This window comes from Amia ocellicauda, chromosome 19, assembly GCF_036373705.1.
Source record: "Amia ocellicauda isolate fAmiCal2 chromosome 19, fAmiCal2.hap1, whole genome shotgun sequence".
NCBI classification, from domain to species: Eukaryota; Metazoa; Chordata; class Actinopteri; order Amiiformes; family Amiidae; genus Amia; species Amia ocellicauda.
In genome coordinates, this window is record NC_089868.1 from 4295170 (window position 1) to 4310714 (window position 15545).

The 15545-nt window shown below is 38.6% G+C and overlaps 1 protein-coding gene across 1 annotated transcript in view; it reads right to left on the reverse strand.

Moving 5' to 3' along the window:
* The window catches only part of agbl4 (AGBL carboxypeptidase 4), a 764316-nt gene that overhangs the window by 17982 nt on the left and 730789 nt on the right, over positions 1–15545 (reverse strand). Inside the window, exons 10-11 of the mRNA XM_066692363.1 lie at positions 13769–13921; positions 6421–6583 (exon numbers count right to left, since the gene is read on the reverse strand). Coding sequence (XP_066548460.1) covers positions 6421–6583; positions 13769–13921 — 316 coding nt within the window. The remainder of the gene's footprint in view (positions 1–6420; positions 6584–13768; positions 13922–15545) is intronic.

The following is a 15545-nucleotide window of genomic DNA, read 5'->3' on the forward strand; positions in this document are numbered from 1 at the left end:
CCTGAGAGCTCCGGCAGTGATTGATCTACCCCCCACACTGTCACAATATATATATTTATGTGTTCAAATGTATTCCAAATTGGATGGAAAGAGACAATATATTTGAAAGAGAAAAAATACATGCTCTAATGTTCACTGGTGTAAGTTTTAAAGAGCAAGAAGAAAAGAAGATGTCTTCCTCCCATTAAACTATAAATACATTTTAAAAATGACACATAGTAATGCGCCATTACAAACAAATCTTCTTGCTCTTTCAAAACATTATTCATTGCTACCACTTTAAATGTGAGGAAACTTTCCAATGCTGTGCTTTAGCACTGTGCAAAGGTTAGGATTTAAATTTCCCTGCAACAACGGTTCGCTTTCAATTTTGAAACAGTTCCCAAGGGCTATGGGACATCAGCTTTCTCTTGGAAGCACTTGAAGCCTTCTAGAAAAGCTGCTGAAAGGCCCCTGTGCGCTGTGAGCCCCTTGGCCTGCCCCCTGTTACAGGCTAAGTTCACAGCACACATCCCAAACATCCTTTGCCTTTTCACAAGCACATGAGAAGCTTTCCCATGTGTGTTGAATTTGTTTACAAACTTCACCCCTAGCATTTATAGCATGTTCCGTGTTCATCCGTCGCTGGTATGTTTTTGCTTTGTAGGGAGAGAGACACAGCCAACTACCGGGCTCGATTTCTGTGTTAGTCAAGGCTGATTTAGTTTATTAACTAAACTCTAGTGCATCCATGAAATCAGACTCTGTCCCAGGTGTATATATCTCATAATCCACAAAGCCACTTTCCTCAAGCCCAACATAGATATGGAACGCAGCGGTAAAGAAAAAATAAGAATTTTAAACAGCAGAAGTCAATGTAGCCAAAAACCACAATAGCACATTCACTAAAAAACACCAACACCTTCCAACTCGCTCACCAACAGACAAAAAACATGCACAGGAAAAAAGAGTAAAAAAGGAAATAGCCTGCTTGCTTCAAACCTGACTGCAACACAGGCAAGTCCCCTCAGCCTCAGGCGTTGCTTTTCCCCAACTCTCTCATAGCTTAATAGTTTTTCAATCTCTGTTGGACCATTCCTCACAGAGTGTGGGTCAGTGCTGGTGATGTATACTTTGCGTCAGTCAGACCAGTTGTTTGTCTACTATGGTCCTCGCAATCTGGGACAGGCTTTGTCAATACGCCGCCTGTCTGACTGGATTGTGGATGCCATTGTTGCCATTATGAGTCAGCTAACCTCCAGGTGCCTGAGCGGCTAGTAGCACATTCCACATGTTGCATGGCTATCTCTTGGGAACTTTTCAGGGGTGCACCCTTTTTGGGAAGCTGCCTTACCCATCTGGGGCAAAGAGTGCATTTCACCCGTGTGCATCTGCAACCCAATGTTATAACAGCAGGGATAAAAAAATAAAAGCGAAAAATGATCAAAGGACTTTTATAATTATTATTTGATTTCATTTGTTTGTTATAAAAGACCAGGAGTAAAGCAAGAGGTCTGTGTTTATAATTTGCACGCTCGATGGAACAGATAGCTCGACCACAAAAAGAGACGTTGCTGGATCCCGAGACCTCTCCTGACCCCAATCTCTGTGTTACAAGAAATGCGCACCACCTTTTTCTGTGATGGCTTGACATTTTTCCCCTGAAGCTCATATCCAAGGCTAATTTTAACTGCCTGCTTTAGCCTCTCGATCTGCTTCTCCAGTGACCTTCATTGGGAGCTACCATTCTCATTTTCACTCTCTCCTTCTCTCTGGGCTTCAGCTCCCCTTCAACAGCGGCCCTCACAGAGACTCTGCACTATACTCCCCCTCTCCCTACTCTACCCCCTCAGGGCTTACAGTATATTAATACCTGTTTAAATATAGTTCCATTTTGTATAACAAAACCCCTCATCCATCTTCCGTCTCTTTCTTCTTTTGTTGTAATTTTATTTAAACCTGTGCTCTTTCATTAAACAAAGCACACCAGATGTTTTTGGATTCTTTGCTGAGACTTTTGCGTTTCACCTTGTGTTTCTACTATTTATTTTGTTAATCACATCTATGAGAGAGAAAACACCAAACAAAAGAAAACATGCTACATATGCTACATCTCCTTCTTATATTTTAAGTAGTAGAAGATACAGGTTGGCAAATCTTAGTAGTTGTATTTATACTCCTGCAGAGATATTTAGTTAGGTCGTTTGAATTCATGTTATATATTATCAAAGCTTCAGTATACCTGTGCTGCTGGGGGCCTTATTGATTGATTTGTTTAATAATTGTTATTATATTTCAGCATTATGCCTACTTGTGAATTATGCCATTCAACACTTTCTCAAAGATGCTTTAAAGTATACTACAAGCTCATGATACAAGACACCATGTTAATTTTCTCAATCAACTGACACATTTCATAAAGCTTAAAAATTATGTATTTTTTGTGGTTAAAGAAAATGTAAAGTTATTTCTTGAGTGTTTCCACAGCGTGGCAGGATGGATTGGTATAAAAGCTCCTCTTTACCATTCACATTAAAGACAACTCCAAAATGATTGCAAATGACTACTAATGGTGTAAGTTCATGTAAGGTTTAGTGTTTTTACTTAAATAGACAGAAATAGTGGACACTGGTCTTAACATATGCTACTTTTGTAACGGCTTTAAAAAAATAAGTGTTCTCAGCTTTCTCATTTGGTCTTTTTGCTGACATGCTTAAAAGCAAATTGCAAATCTGATTAATCTTACTCCTTATTTAAGGGCAATCAGGAATCCCCCAATGACTTCCCTTCAGCTAGACGGTGTGTGGTTTGATTATAAAAAGCTTAATTAAATTTTGCACACATCTGGCAAAACAGTGCAATAGTAGTAGTTCAGTCTTCATTCATTCACAAGGAATTGTTGACAGTTCATCTTCATTTATGGATTCAACAACCCCGATGTCATCTTTTACAAATATTGGAGATGTCAAACACAGTATTAGGGACTATATCAAATACAGTTATTAAAAATGTAATGTTGGAGAATGATTTCAATATCTATCTGCTTTAAATCATTAAAGTATCAATCGACCTTACAATGAAAGGCAACTCACTGGGGTTGTCACTGGGCCAAACAGAGGCTGAGGTAAGTAAAAAACAGCTTCTGCTCATCAACTGTTACTAGTATCAAATGAAGCTAACTGATTACCAGCGATTAGCACTGATTATATTGGGATCTTTGTACATTATCCAGGGTATGGCAAAAAAAAAAACTATTGAGTTCTCATGTTCATACACATGTATATGTATATAACCTAATCCTAAAGCCTCTACTTAGTCAGTAGATCCTAGGAAGCTACACCTCTGCTGTTTGTATCATTGGCTAAGAAGAAGCAGCAGACAAATTGGCAGCACACATGCTTTGGAGTGTCTACATCCCTCGCACGCTAAGCACAGAAGTTGCAGAGGTGAGTGTGGTTCACTAACAAATTGGCAGTTCCCAAAAGATAATTTGGCGATTCCAAATGAAAACATATATAAAAAAATAGAAACTGTGATGTCTAAAGCTGTGAAATGTCCCTTTCTTTTGAGTGACTAATGTAAAATATGCTGAAGTCAGTATTGACTTGAATAGCATACTCACATGTATAGACACATGGCTGTATTATAATTTTATGTACAAAATATTTTAGAGAGAATTGTAGCAGTAGTAAGTTGTGGGTTCAGAATGGCATGTTTTTTCCCTCCATCCCCATTCATCACTAATAGAGAACAATTCCCTGTCTGCACAGTAATTCTACATAGATGTTTTTTATTATTATTACACACTGCTGCCAAGTAGACCTTGGAATTGACAGTGCAGCGGAGCACAGGGTAAAACACTAAGCTTTATGTGGGACAAGGGCATAATGAAAAGTTACAGCTCCAGTCAGAGGCTTTTACTGCCTTTTTGATATAAAGCAAAACAAAGCCCTGTAAATACAAACTGATGTGCCCTGGCTGTCTGACAAAACAAAGTAGGACCAGGCTTTAGCACAGCATGCAATGAATAGAGCACATAATAGTTGCTAACAAGCACTAGAGGGCACTTTGGCTTTATATTTCTGTTCAAAGCAAAATCATTCTGGTAGAAAAGTGCTCTCCATCTGTTTATATCAGTATAAACTACCTTACTTAAGCCTGTTAAGTTGTGGGTACAGTTTTTAAGTATCACTGTAAGAGGGCTCATTGTGTATAAAACAACCCTGAAATGGTGACATGTGGCCCTGGGGAGGCTGTGAGGATTTGGTGCTCAGAGCTGTACCTGAAACAGAGGTTGGAATCTGAGGTTTGACTGCATATACTACATTACCAGTGTTTTCTGATCGAATGGAGTTTCCCCCTTTCTCCCCTTCAAAAGACTGCTATTCGCTTGCTATTGAACCATGTCTGCTTCTCTGAGAAAATACCGAACAAACAAACAAAAACAAACAAAAGTAAAGGAAATGTTTAAATATTAAACAGTGACATTAAACAGCTTGTTCAAATATTCCTGGCCCAAATCACGTTTCCCATTTCTAAGTTACAATTAACTTATTGTTGTATGTGCATTTATTTATTTGTTTTTTAATTAATTTTGCTATTTATTTATTTGACTACAACAATAGCTTGGCCTAAAGACAATGTTCAGAAACACACAAAAAAAATATGCCTTCCATTTTTTTAAACTAAATCAAAATACAAATAAAGTAGCAGTGAGACGGTAAGACTATCTAAGGAAAGGGTTAGCCAACATCAGACAGATTACTTGGTCAGTTCTCTCTGGTCTTTGTCTTCTGATTTTTATTCCAACTAAACACTTAGTTATGTAACTAAAACCTCAGCTGAACTCCCAATATGCGTACCTGGGCCTTCATACTGTTTTCGACTGCTAAAGCTTAGTGATTTTATAATTCCCATTTCCCAGGGAAAAACAAAAACAAATTAGCTTATAGTCTTTTTGCAGAAGCTGCTGTTGTAAGTATTCCCTACAAAATACACTGTTAATACGTTTATGAAGTTTTAAATATTAGGGTCAACATTATTTTACGTTAACTCTAATTTTAAATGTTCTCTGCTGGCTCTTAGAACTATAGTCATTCAGCTACGTTTAGGCAGGGGATTTGTAGATTTTATCAGTCAAGAAATCAGTCAAAAACAGTGAATTTAATGGGACATAAAAGAAAAAACTAAAATTAAAAAAATATATATAAAAAAAAATACCGGTGCTATAATCTTTAGCTTCAATCTTAAAACTGACTACTCTCAATGTGTAGACTTAAAAATTAGAATAGATAACAAATGAAGGTGGAAATATTCCCAATTTAGGATGTACTCCGCAAACTGAGAAAGATGAGCTGAGTGGGTTAGATTGGACTGAATCAAACATAAGACCATAGTGATCTTTAGTCACTCAGCTAGGCTAAGCAAGATATATGATATATGTAACAAAATAAATACAAAGTCATTGGGACACTTTGAAATAGGACAGGATATATAAAGTTTATTTAAATGGAAAGGTATGTAACTGAAGCATTACTTTTTTGCCAAATGGAGTATAGTTTGCTAAGTTACCCTGCACAGGAATACGGGCATTTTTTATATATATGTAGTCATATTATGTACCTGTCTTGTTGAATGTATTATTCATGTTGTGTTCATACATAATACCTAAAGTGCAAGTCCTCTCACGATCAGATCAGTATCATTGATCAGCTCAATGCAATCAGTTGCAGGAATACCAAATGGCTGATCAGCGTTAACTGCTGCATGCAGTAATTAAAAACCAATATCTACCTCAGCAAAGGTGTATTGCGTATTTTACACATTTATTGGATCATTGTGTACATGAGCCTGTTTTGGTGATTTCACTCCTCTACACTCTGTAGAGCATACTATTGTAGATATAGTGGGTTTGCTGTTGGGTGGGTCTCAGATTAAAATGCTGCCTTTGTCTCCAGTTTGTTACGTTCAGTCTGTTATTCCAAGAGGATGCTACATTGACTTGTGATGGTTCAGGAGAGGTATTTTTTTAAATTATATATTGCAAAGCAGCAGACCGGAAGTCACACCTAAGAAAAATAAAAAATGTGACCTGGCAAAGATTCCCATTCAATGCTCACTTAAGAATAGTGGCCAATTATAGCATTCTTCAGGACATAAGAGGTAATAACTAAAACTAAAATTATTCAATTAACTGAACCAATTTAAGTATTTTTCTAAGTCAAACGCATGTGATAATTTCAAGAGACCTGGAAGATCTGTAGTATGGTGGCACTCTAGCACCGGATTTCAAGAATACTTGTTTCAACTGTTCTTCTAAGTGAGGAAGAACAGTGGTTCTAAACCAGATCCTTTTGATGCTCCATGAATGACCTCAACCCAGCTAAAGGTTTTCCTTCTTACCATTACTCAACAAAATGTCTACGTAACCAGAAAGGATACAGGTGTCTTCAGTGTAGGGAACTGGTAGAGTGCTGCCGGTCACCATGTAGCTGTAGAAGGACACCTCCAGAGTGTAGGAATAAGATGAGTCATCTAGAAGGCCACCCAGGAAGCGTCGTCCTGTCCCGGCCTTCACCACATCTCGGTTGAAGGATGTGCTGGACTGTGGAAGGCAATTGACACCCAACTGATCAGCACCGAAAGTGGTCAACTGGAATTGACATGAAGCCAACCTGACATGGAAACCAAAGAATACCACAAAGGAGTGGTCTCCAACCCTGATTCCTGAAAAGCCCCAATCTAGTTAGTTTTGTAGTTCATGATTATACCGCCACTTTCTAAACACAAGAAATACATTTTACTTATCGATCAGTTCAGCGAGTCACTTATTCAATTAATGAGACTCTTGTCATTCAGGGCTGAAAGGGTTTGCAGGTGTTTTCTGCTAATGATCTCTAAATTATCAAATACACAAAAACACTTACTAAATTGGACATGATTAAAATGTTTCCAAGTTGATTCTCAAGAAGACCAGGGTTGGAGATCCCTGCATTAAAAGAATTATGTGGACACAGCCAGCCATGACCAAGACACCCCAAGTAGTGGTGCACACTTAACGCAGTGTTTCTGGGATTGGGTTAAATTGGCCAAGGTTTCCTTGACTGATCATGTAACATCTACTTCTGTAGGATTCCTGCAAGACCACAGAGCTGCATTACTCAACCCTTTGATGCTATAGCTTTGTGATATTATATGACGTCAGGACTGAAACATGATATATTGACACTGAGGAACAACGTATGTCAAATAGTAAAAGGAGGTATGAATGAGTTCAGGAATTTATTTTATTCTACTAATAATTAATACAATTTAATGCTCAAAACCCATGTTTATTTAATATTGTATACTATCATCAACTACTGCAGCAACTTTTAATTATTATTTCTTCATCACTTTCATGTGGTATTAGTAAAAAAAATACCAGCTCCAGTAGCAATCAGGTACTTCAACTTGGGAGCATGAAATATGAAAAATTAATACATTGCATTATATATATATATATATATATATATATATATATATATATATATATATATATATATATATATATATATATATATATATATTTACACTACTGGTCAAAAGTTTTAGAACATGTCCATTTTTCCAGTTTTTATAGAAATTTACGCAGTTTAATGTCACAATGTATTCTTTCTATAATGGAAATCAAATATTGTTCAGAAAGTTCTTCCCAACACAAATGTGTTGCACTTGTAGGTTGCTTTTTCTTTCAGCCTTCTGTCCAGTTCATCCCATGTTTTGGGTGATTATCTTGCTGTAGAATGAACCCCTAACCAACTAGGCATATACCAGAGGGTATTGCATGGCACTGCAAAATGCTGTGGTAGCCATTTTGGTTCAGGGTGCCCATGTTGCCCTGTGCAAGTCGCCCACTCTGCATCCAGGAAAAGAGCCCCACACCATCACCTCCTCCATGTTTGACAGTTGGTGTTACACACTGAGGAACCATCCTTTCGCCTACTCGACGGTGTACAAAAACCCTGTGTGATGAACTGAAGATTTCGAATTTTTATGCATCGGTCCATAAGACCTTCTTCCAGTCCTCAGTAGTCCACTGGCGGTGCTTCATGGCTCAGGCAAGCCTCTTTTTCTCATTTTACCATCTTAGCCATCTTACTTACTGCCACTCGACCTGTCAAACCTGCAGCTTGAAGTCTTCTCTTCATAGTTGAAACTGAGACTTGTTTACTTCGACCAGTGTTAAGCTGTGGTTGAAGCTGTTGTCCTGTGAGCCACCTATCACACAAGCTGTTGACTCCCAGAAACTTGCCTTCTGATTCTGTTGTGGCTTTGGGTCTGCCAGACCTCTTTCTGTCAGAGTTTCCTCCAGTTTCCAAGTGCCTTTTGATGGTGTAGGAAACTGTACTTAAAAACTGTGCTTAAATTTCAATAAAAACAGGAAAAATGGGGGTGTACTAAAACTTTTTACCGGTAGTGTATATATTAATACAAATTAAAAACTGATGCAATGGAGAAAAGAAAGAAGAAACTTTTTCTAAACAATGGGCTTATTTCTATGCATTAGGCAGTTTTGGTACTTGGCTTTCAACCAGTTGACTTCAGTGTCATTGGTCTTGTCTGCAGTACTGATTACATTAGCACTGTGCACTGAACTGATTGATGAATCAATGCACCTCCCAATAGATTTGAAATTTTGGAAATTCACATTTGCTTTGATTAATACCAGTCAATCTGCATGCAAGTGGTGCTCTGATAATTTTGGTCATAGTTGAATAAAGGCTTGATTGTCTGTTCAGGAATAATAAGGCTGAAACAATGCCAGGTGTGTGCTTAAACAAAACTGTAGGGTTTCATACAATGTCGGGCAGACATACAATGGGGTGGGGTGGGGATGGGGGTCATGTCTTTTATCACTCTGTCTCAGAACACCTGAGAACAGAAATGCAACACAATGTCTCTGTGAAAAAAGTCTTTCAAAGAAAAGGTTAGATTTCTTTCTTCTTCTGATGAACAATAAACAACCTTTACTTTAAACATCCTGTGACAGTTACTCCCTAAAAGTAAAAAGGAAATAAAGAAAGATAGAGAAAGAAACAGCACTCCTTTATTAGTGTTGAAAGGGTTCATGAGCGCTTTTCAAAACTGTTCTTCACACAGGTGTTGCATTATTATTATTTTATTCTTGGTTATCAGCTCTACTACCAGATGTCATATTCCCCCAGCTGTGAGGAACAGAATGAATGTCTCGAAATAAAGTACAGTTTTATTACGGCTGTCATTAAGATCTCCTAGTGTGTTACTTGTTTTGATATTTGCCACCTCTGCTGCCCTCTTTGTCCTTTTAACGCTTCATCAAAACACTTTTGCTGGTGGCTCATGTACAGAGATAATGTCTGGAGGGAGAGATTGGCGAGGCCTTTAGAGTGCAATTGACGTGCCCCTGCTTGCCAGAAAATAAAGGCCTAGGCTGCCCTAGCATGGTGATGAATCCCATTTCAGTAATGTGGATTGGGGCACATCAGATTCTCCTCAGTGGCTTTGCCAGTGAAGATGGATCGTCAGGCAGACAGGCAAAGGTAGGAGTGAAGAGCGTGAGTCTGGCTGCTCCTTAATGCACACCCTTTCCCTATGCTAAGCTCCGCGGGAGAGAGATGTGTGTGGACAGGGGTGGGCGGGAGAGACAGATGTACCAATGTCACGACGCTTCCCTGCTCTGAATACACAAAATGCCAGCCCCATCCCCCAGTCATGCATGAGTCATACACAGTTCCAAGGGCCTGAGTCACAAGTTACTGAGAGGAAATAGTCCACAACATCCGTAGAGGAGTAAGCAGGAATAGAAGCTGAAATTAAGCAAAATTTATGTTATGAACATCTCACATTCAGCGCGTCTGTCCCCCCCAACCCCCATTTTACAGTGGGAGCCGTACAGTTTGAATTCCACCTACCCAGTCTTTCACACAATTACAAGCAGCTCTGTCCTAACACTTTATAAGTCTAAGACACTAAACCCAAAAAAGTATAATAATAAAAAGATAAAAAAATTAATAAGTTGACCAGGGACATGTGGGGGGCACTCAAGTGTCAAGTTCTTCTTTTTAAATGGAACAGGTAAAACACATAACAAATAATACGACTAAAAAACATTGCAGAAAATATATTGTTTCCTTGTGCGTCAAAGATCAGGACAGTAAATGTCAGTATGTCAAATGTATCTTTTTCACTGATACAAAGGTCTAAAAAGTTACAACAGGCAAGGGGTAAACAATTGATAAAACTGAAATAAAAATTGAAGCACTGTGTTGGGCTTTTAGAGCAATACATTTCCATGACTCACAGAAATACATGTTTAAAATAAATATTTGTTCATGTATCATTAACTACTGCACAACTATTAAGTAAGTACATTTTGCAGTATTTGTATCAGATGTTTTTAATAAAAAAATCTACTGTTTTAAATGATTACATAAAGGGACTGAAAAGTGGGTTAGGTGGGCTTCTTTGTCTTAAACAGCAATATCACCACCTTGTATACAAAAGGAAATCAAAAAACATTCCCATCTGTAATGTACTTCGATAATAACCTGGGAGAGGGAACCAAGTGCAGGGCAGTAGCAGATCTGGAAACAGGCAGAGGTCTGGGGCTGGCAAATACAGTAGCAAAGGCAATCCAAAAGGTGTGGTGATTTAATCAGGCAGAAGGTCAACGATTGGGCAAACAACAATCAAAAATGAGAATCCAGAAACCGAGAGTCGAGACTAAAGAACTAGGTCAAATCCATGAAGAGAACCCACACATTGAAAACAGTAAGAAATTAAACTCCGATGGAGAACAAGACTTTGCAGTGGGTTTTGGGAAAGAATGAGCAGGATGCACTTGAACTAAGGTAACCTGGAGCTGAGATAAACAGAGTCTGGGAAAGGGTCAGAGAAGAGTTAACAACAGGCCCTGGTGATGAGAACTGGGGACTGTCAGAGGGAAGATGGTGAAAAACACTAACCCCGTTTCACATATTTAAAGGGGAAAGTTGCTCTCACAACTTCTCCTCAGTTTTGTTCTTTCTCTTCCTTATGTTTTTCAGTGCAGTGCAAACTAATTGACTTTAAGTCAGTTAAATTGCTGGTTGATTCAGCTTTTTCAGCCAATTGTAGCAGTGCCATATCCACTTCTGATCTGCATTATGAGGTCTTTGACCTCATCCCTCAGAGATTTTCTTCGTATTCCAACCATTTCCCTCTTTCAGTTGCTTACTCTTGTCTAGGGAGGCCTAATATTTCTGTGTAGCTCCTGTGACTGATGTCCACATGATCAGCAATGACTCTTTGTGCCACCACTAACTGCTCTTGGAGAATCTATACAACCAATTCCTTATTCACAGAGAACCCTCTCTCCAGCTTGACCATGTGACGGAACATGCATGATTTTGATAGCTCCCCACAATGTTGTGTAAATTGGCTGCATGTCCACATGTTCATTCAAAGAGGCATCCAGCCTACAGGACCTGGGGTGAAACTCTCAGGTTTGCAATTGCAAATTGTCACAAAAAGACTCCTTAAAGCTGTTTGCCTCAAAAAGCACACGCAGGAGTCGCTTAAATTTCTGCACACATTCTTCCTTGCTGACTATCATTAATTGTGGATCAAGACGCAACAAGGGGCTACTCGACAGGAGCCTTCTTCAGAAGTTTGATTACTGCTGTTACCACAAAGGTTTTGCAGGCAAGTTTCAGTTCCAATAGCTGTTTGTGTGTAATCTTATTAGAAACTTTCAGCTCACCAGCAGGTTACTGCTAAAAATCTGATGTCAGTCTTGTAGTCCTTGTGACGAGTCTTGTCTGTGAAAAGTCTATTTTTCATTTCCAAATATGTTTTATGTATAACTTTGTACAAAATATAACAGACACTTTATTATACATAAGCAGTAGAACAATTCATATCTTTACTTTGGTGTATGAATTAATCAAATATTATAATATATACTGTATATTACACATTTAAAACTGTTCTGCCACTCCACTACTGGTATATACTTGTTGAGATATTGAAAATGATAAACTCATATGGCTAAATTAACTGTAAGTTATCAAGAAGCACTAAACTAATACATGACAACAAATTCATTATGTTCTAATTTGTATTTTGATCATCAGAAGCCAAATGCTACATTTTCATATTTTACTCTGTAGTTAGTTTTGCCGCTATTGAAAGCAACGCAACAGAGCAAACAACTAATCAAAACAAAACCCACTGTACCAACAAAAACAGTACTAAACATTACCAAGACATTCTTACCTTTGATGAGTCACTGAATGTCCTCACACAAAAAGGGCAGCATGGCGTATCCATCTGATGCCATGTAAGAAATGCAGTGACCTGTTTAGCAATGCCTTGAGAGATCTGAATTCTTGCTTCAAAGAGAGTGCAACTTTTCTGAACGTTTTCAAAGGATTTTGTCTTGGGATTTGGCCCTTCACCCTTTTTCACGCTTTCAACATACTTGCAAACTAAAGGCCACAGCTGCAGAACTCACTCTGTTACATTAAGATTTTCTACCGACTGATGCTGACAAAATTTGAGCATGAATTTACCATATCCTGTTACTTTGGTAAACTCTTTTTGGGTAGGAGTGTTTTTGAACAGCCAATATAAGCTGGAGATTGCCTGATCAATGTCCCACCTGATTGCTCTGGGTCCATTACAAAATGCATTGTGAACTATATGCAATCCACAACTACCTACATTAAGCAGTCATTTTTGCACTTCTGCACTTACTGCTGTATTGTGTCAAAGGCTTTCCAGTTCATGTTGAGTCCATATATTGAAAACTGCGAAAGGTTCTTAAATCCGAAGGCACCCACATCTGTCCTGTATTTTTTCAACTAAATCATTTTCTGACCTACAAATTCTGAACCTGCGCATCTCGCTTACTTCACTGCTGTCCCAGATCCGAGCGTGGAAATCTATCGACTTATACTGAAGATGATTATTTAACCTTTCATCAAAAACTGTGACTGTAATGCGAGAGAGAAAATGTGGAGCTAGGCCGAATGTGCACTAATATGCACACTTTCTCTCACTGCATGAAAACTTTCCGGCAATCTCATTATCTTGGAATATTAGCTCCAAAGGTTTGCTGAGGTTTTCTCATGATTTTAGGAATAGTGAGAATCGATCACTTTGAGAGACCAGCAAACCTCTGCAGTCAAAATGTCATTCTTTGCCACGAAGGAAGGCCCCATCTTCTGTTTTCCAGCACCTACTGAGGATGTCATCAAACTAGCTGTTTTTGAAGACAATCCACAAAAAACTTCAATCTTTATGATGGCATTAACTGCATATAATAATTTGTATATTTTTATCTTTTGTGTGACTGGTCAAAGCTGCTTCTCTCATATCATAAATGTCAAAATAACCATAGGTCATTGAATAAACACCTTCCTGGCATTTTAAAATATTGAAGTAAAGAGAAACATCTGAGACTGGTAGCCTAATTTTATGTGTTGCCATTCGAGGGGGGGTGAGATGAAGCATGTGTCCTGTGAAGCACATGTCAAAGACACCTTTTGTTTTTTGCGCTACAAGCCAAGAATGCACACAGCCCATGACTTTAAAATAAAAACTGGAACAACCTGATTTTATAGGGCATATGACACATCTTGCACTCTGAGTAGAGGCTTTTTCTGGATGCACCAATTGGGAGTCACCTGACATGTTGATTGGATTTGACAGTGTTCACTGCATCAACAGAATGGATAAATTGAGCAGGGGGTTGTGTAGGAGTGTAAGCAGCGAATGCTGTACTTACAAAGGAGAAGTCTGGGGCATTGTGACACAGAAGCCTGGGAAAGACGGCCTGCCTCTGGACACGGTCCTCCTCCTCAAACACATTGCCATACATGAAGCCATTCATCATGGTGGAGTGTGCATGGATATCAATGTAGAACTCCAGACTCACCCTCTGCGAATAGAAAACAAGTACAAACATTTCTCAAACAGATGACTTAGCCCAACATTCTCCCAGCTAACAAAATGATGTCATGGCAACATTGCAAGAAAACTTCACTTTCTTTGAGTCTATAGAATGCTTAGATGTGCAACACCATTAAACATTAGTATACATATATTACAGGATTTTCCTAGGGATCATGGCTGTGGTTAAGCTGATTCATAGATTTATTACACAGCAGAGGAACAAAACTATTTCCAATACTCACATTGGTTTGCACTCTCTTATAATGTCAGTTAGTATGGTAACACTTCTACTAAGTGTAAAGAATTTGGTTGTTTAACTTAGTATGGTAGATCACAAACTACATCTTGGATGTAGCAATCATTATCTGTTTGTTGCTATTGTGAACATTTTAAATCCGCAAAAGGGGACTAACTGGAAACTGATGGAATATTGCAATTGACAATAACTAGCACACTAAATTGGTCTAGTCCTGAGGTGCTAACTATGGGAATATCTGCAGCTTTTTTAATGTTTGATTTGTTTTCCAAACCTTGAAAATAATGACAGTCATACAAAAATGCTGTATTTTCCCCGTGGTAATACCAAAATTGTACACTGCCCAGGATGTAAAAGCATTTTGAAATTACATTTTCAAATTAATCATACAAGCATGATGTATGTCCTTACGTGGAATATGCAGCAGAAATGCTTTCCTGTTATTTAGCAGTCAAATAACCATCTCCTGTACACAGAACTGTAAAGTTTCCCCAAAGTAAAGTTGATAGTTTGTGCTTGGACTTCATATCAATGGACACATAAATTGTGCATTGAACATTGCTGTGCAGCATTCAAAGAGAATAACTAGTAAGACATGCAGGTACATGTTGTTGTCCTTTAGAACCATACAGTGAGGGAAAAAAGTATTTGATCCCCTGCTGATTTTGTACGTTTGCCCACTGACAAAGAAATGATCAGTCTATAATTTTAATGGTAGGTGTATTTTAACAGTGAGAGACAGAATAACAACAAAAAAATCCAGAAAAACGCATTTCAAAAAAGTTATACATTGATTTGCATGTAAATGAGGGAAATAAGTATTTGATCCCTTATCAACCAGCAAGATTTCTGCCTCCCAGGTGTCTTTTATACAGGTAACGAGCTGAGATTAGGAGCACTCTCTTAAAGGGAGTGCTCCTAATCTCAGCTCGTTACCTGTATAAAAGACACCTGTCCACAGAAGCAATCAATCAATCAGATTCCAAATTCTCCACCATGGCCAAGACCAAAGAGCTGTCCAAGGATGTCAGGGACAAGATTGTAGACCTACACAAGGCTGGAATGGGCTACAAGACCATCGCCAAGCAGCTTGGTGAGAAGGTGACAACAGTTGGTGCGATTATTCGCAAATGGAAGAAACACAAAATAACTGTCAGTCTCCCTCGGTCTGGGGCTCCATGCAAGATCTCACCTCGTGGAGTTTCAATGATCATGAGAACGGTGAGGAATGAGCCCAGAACTACACGGGAGGATCTTGTTCATGATCTCAAGGCAGCTGGGACCATAGTCACCAAGAAAACAATTGGTAACACACTACGCCGTGAAGGACTGAAATCTTGCAGCGCCCGCAAGG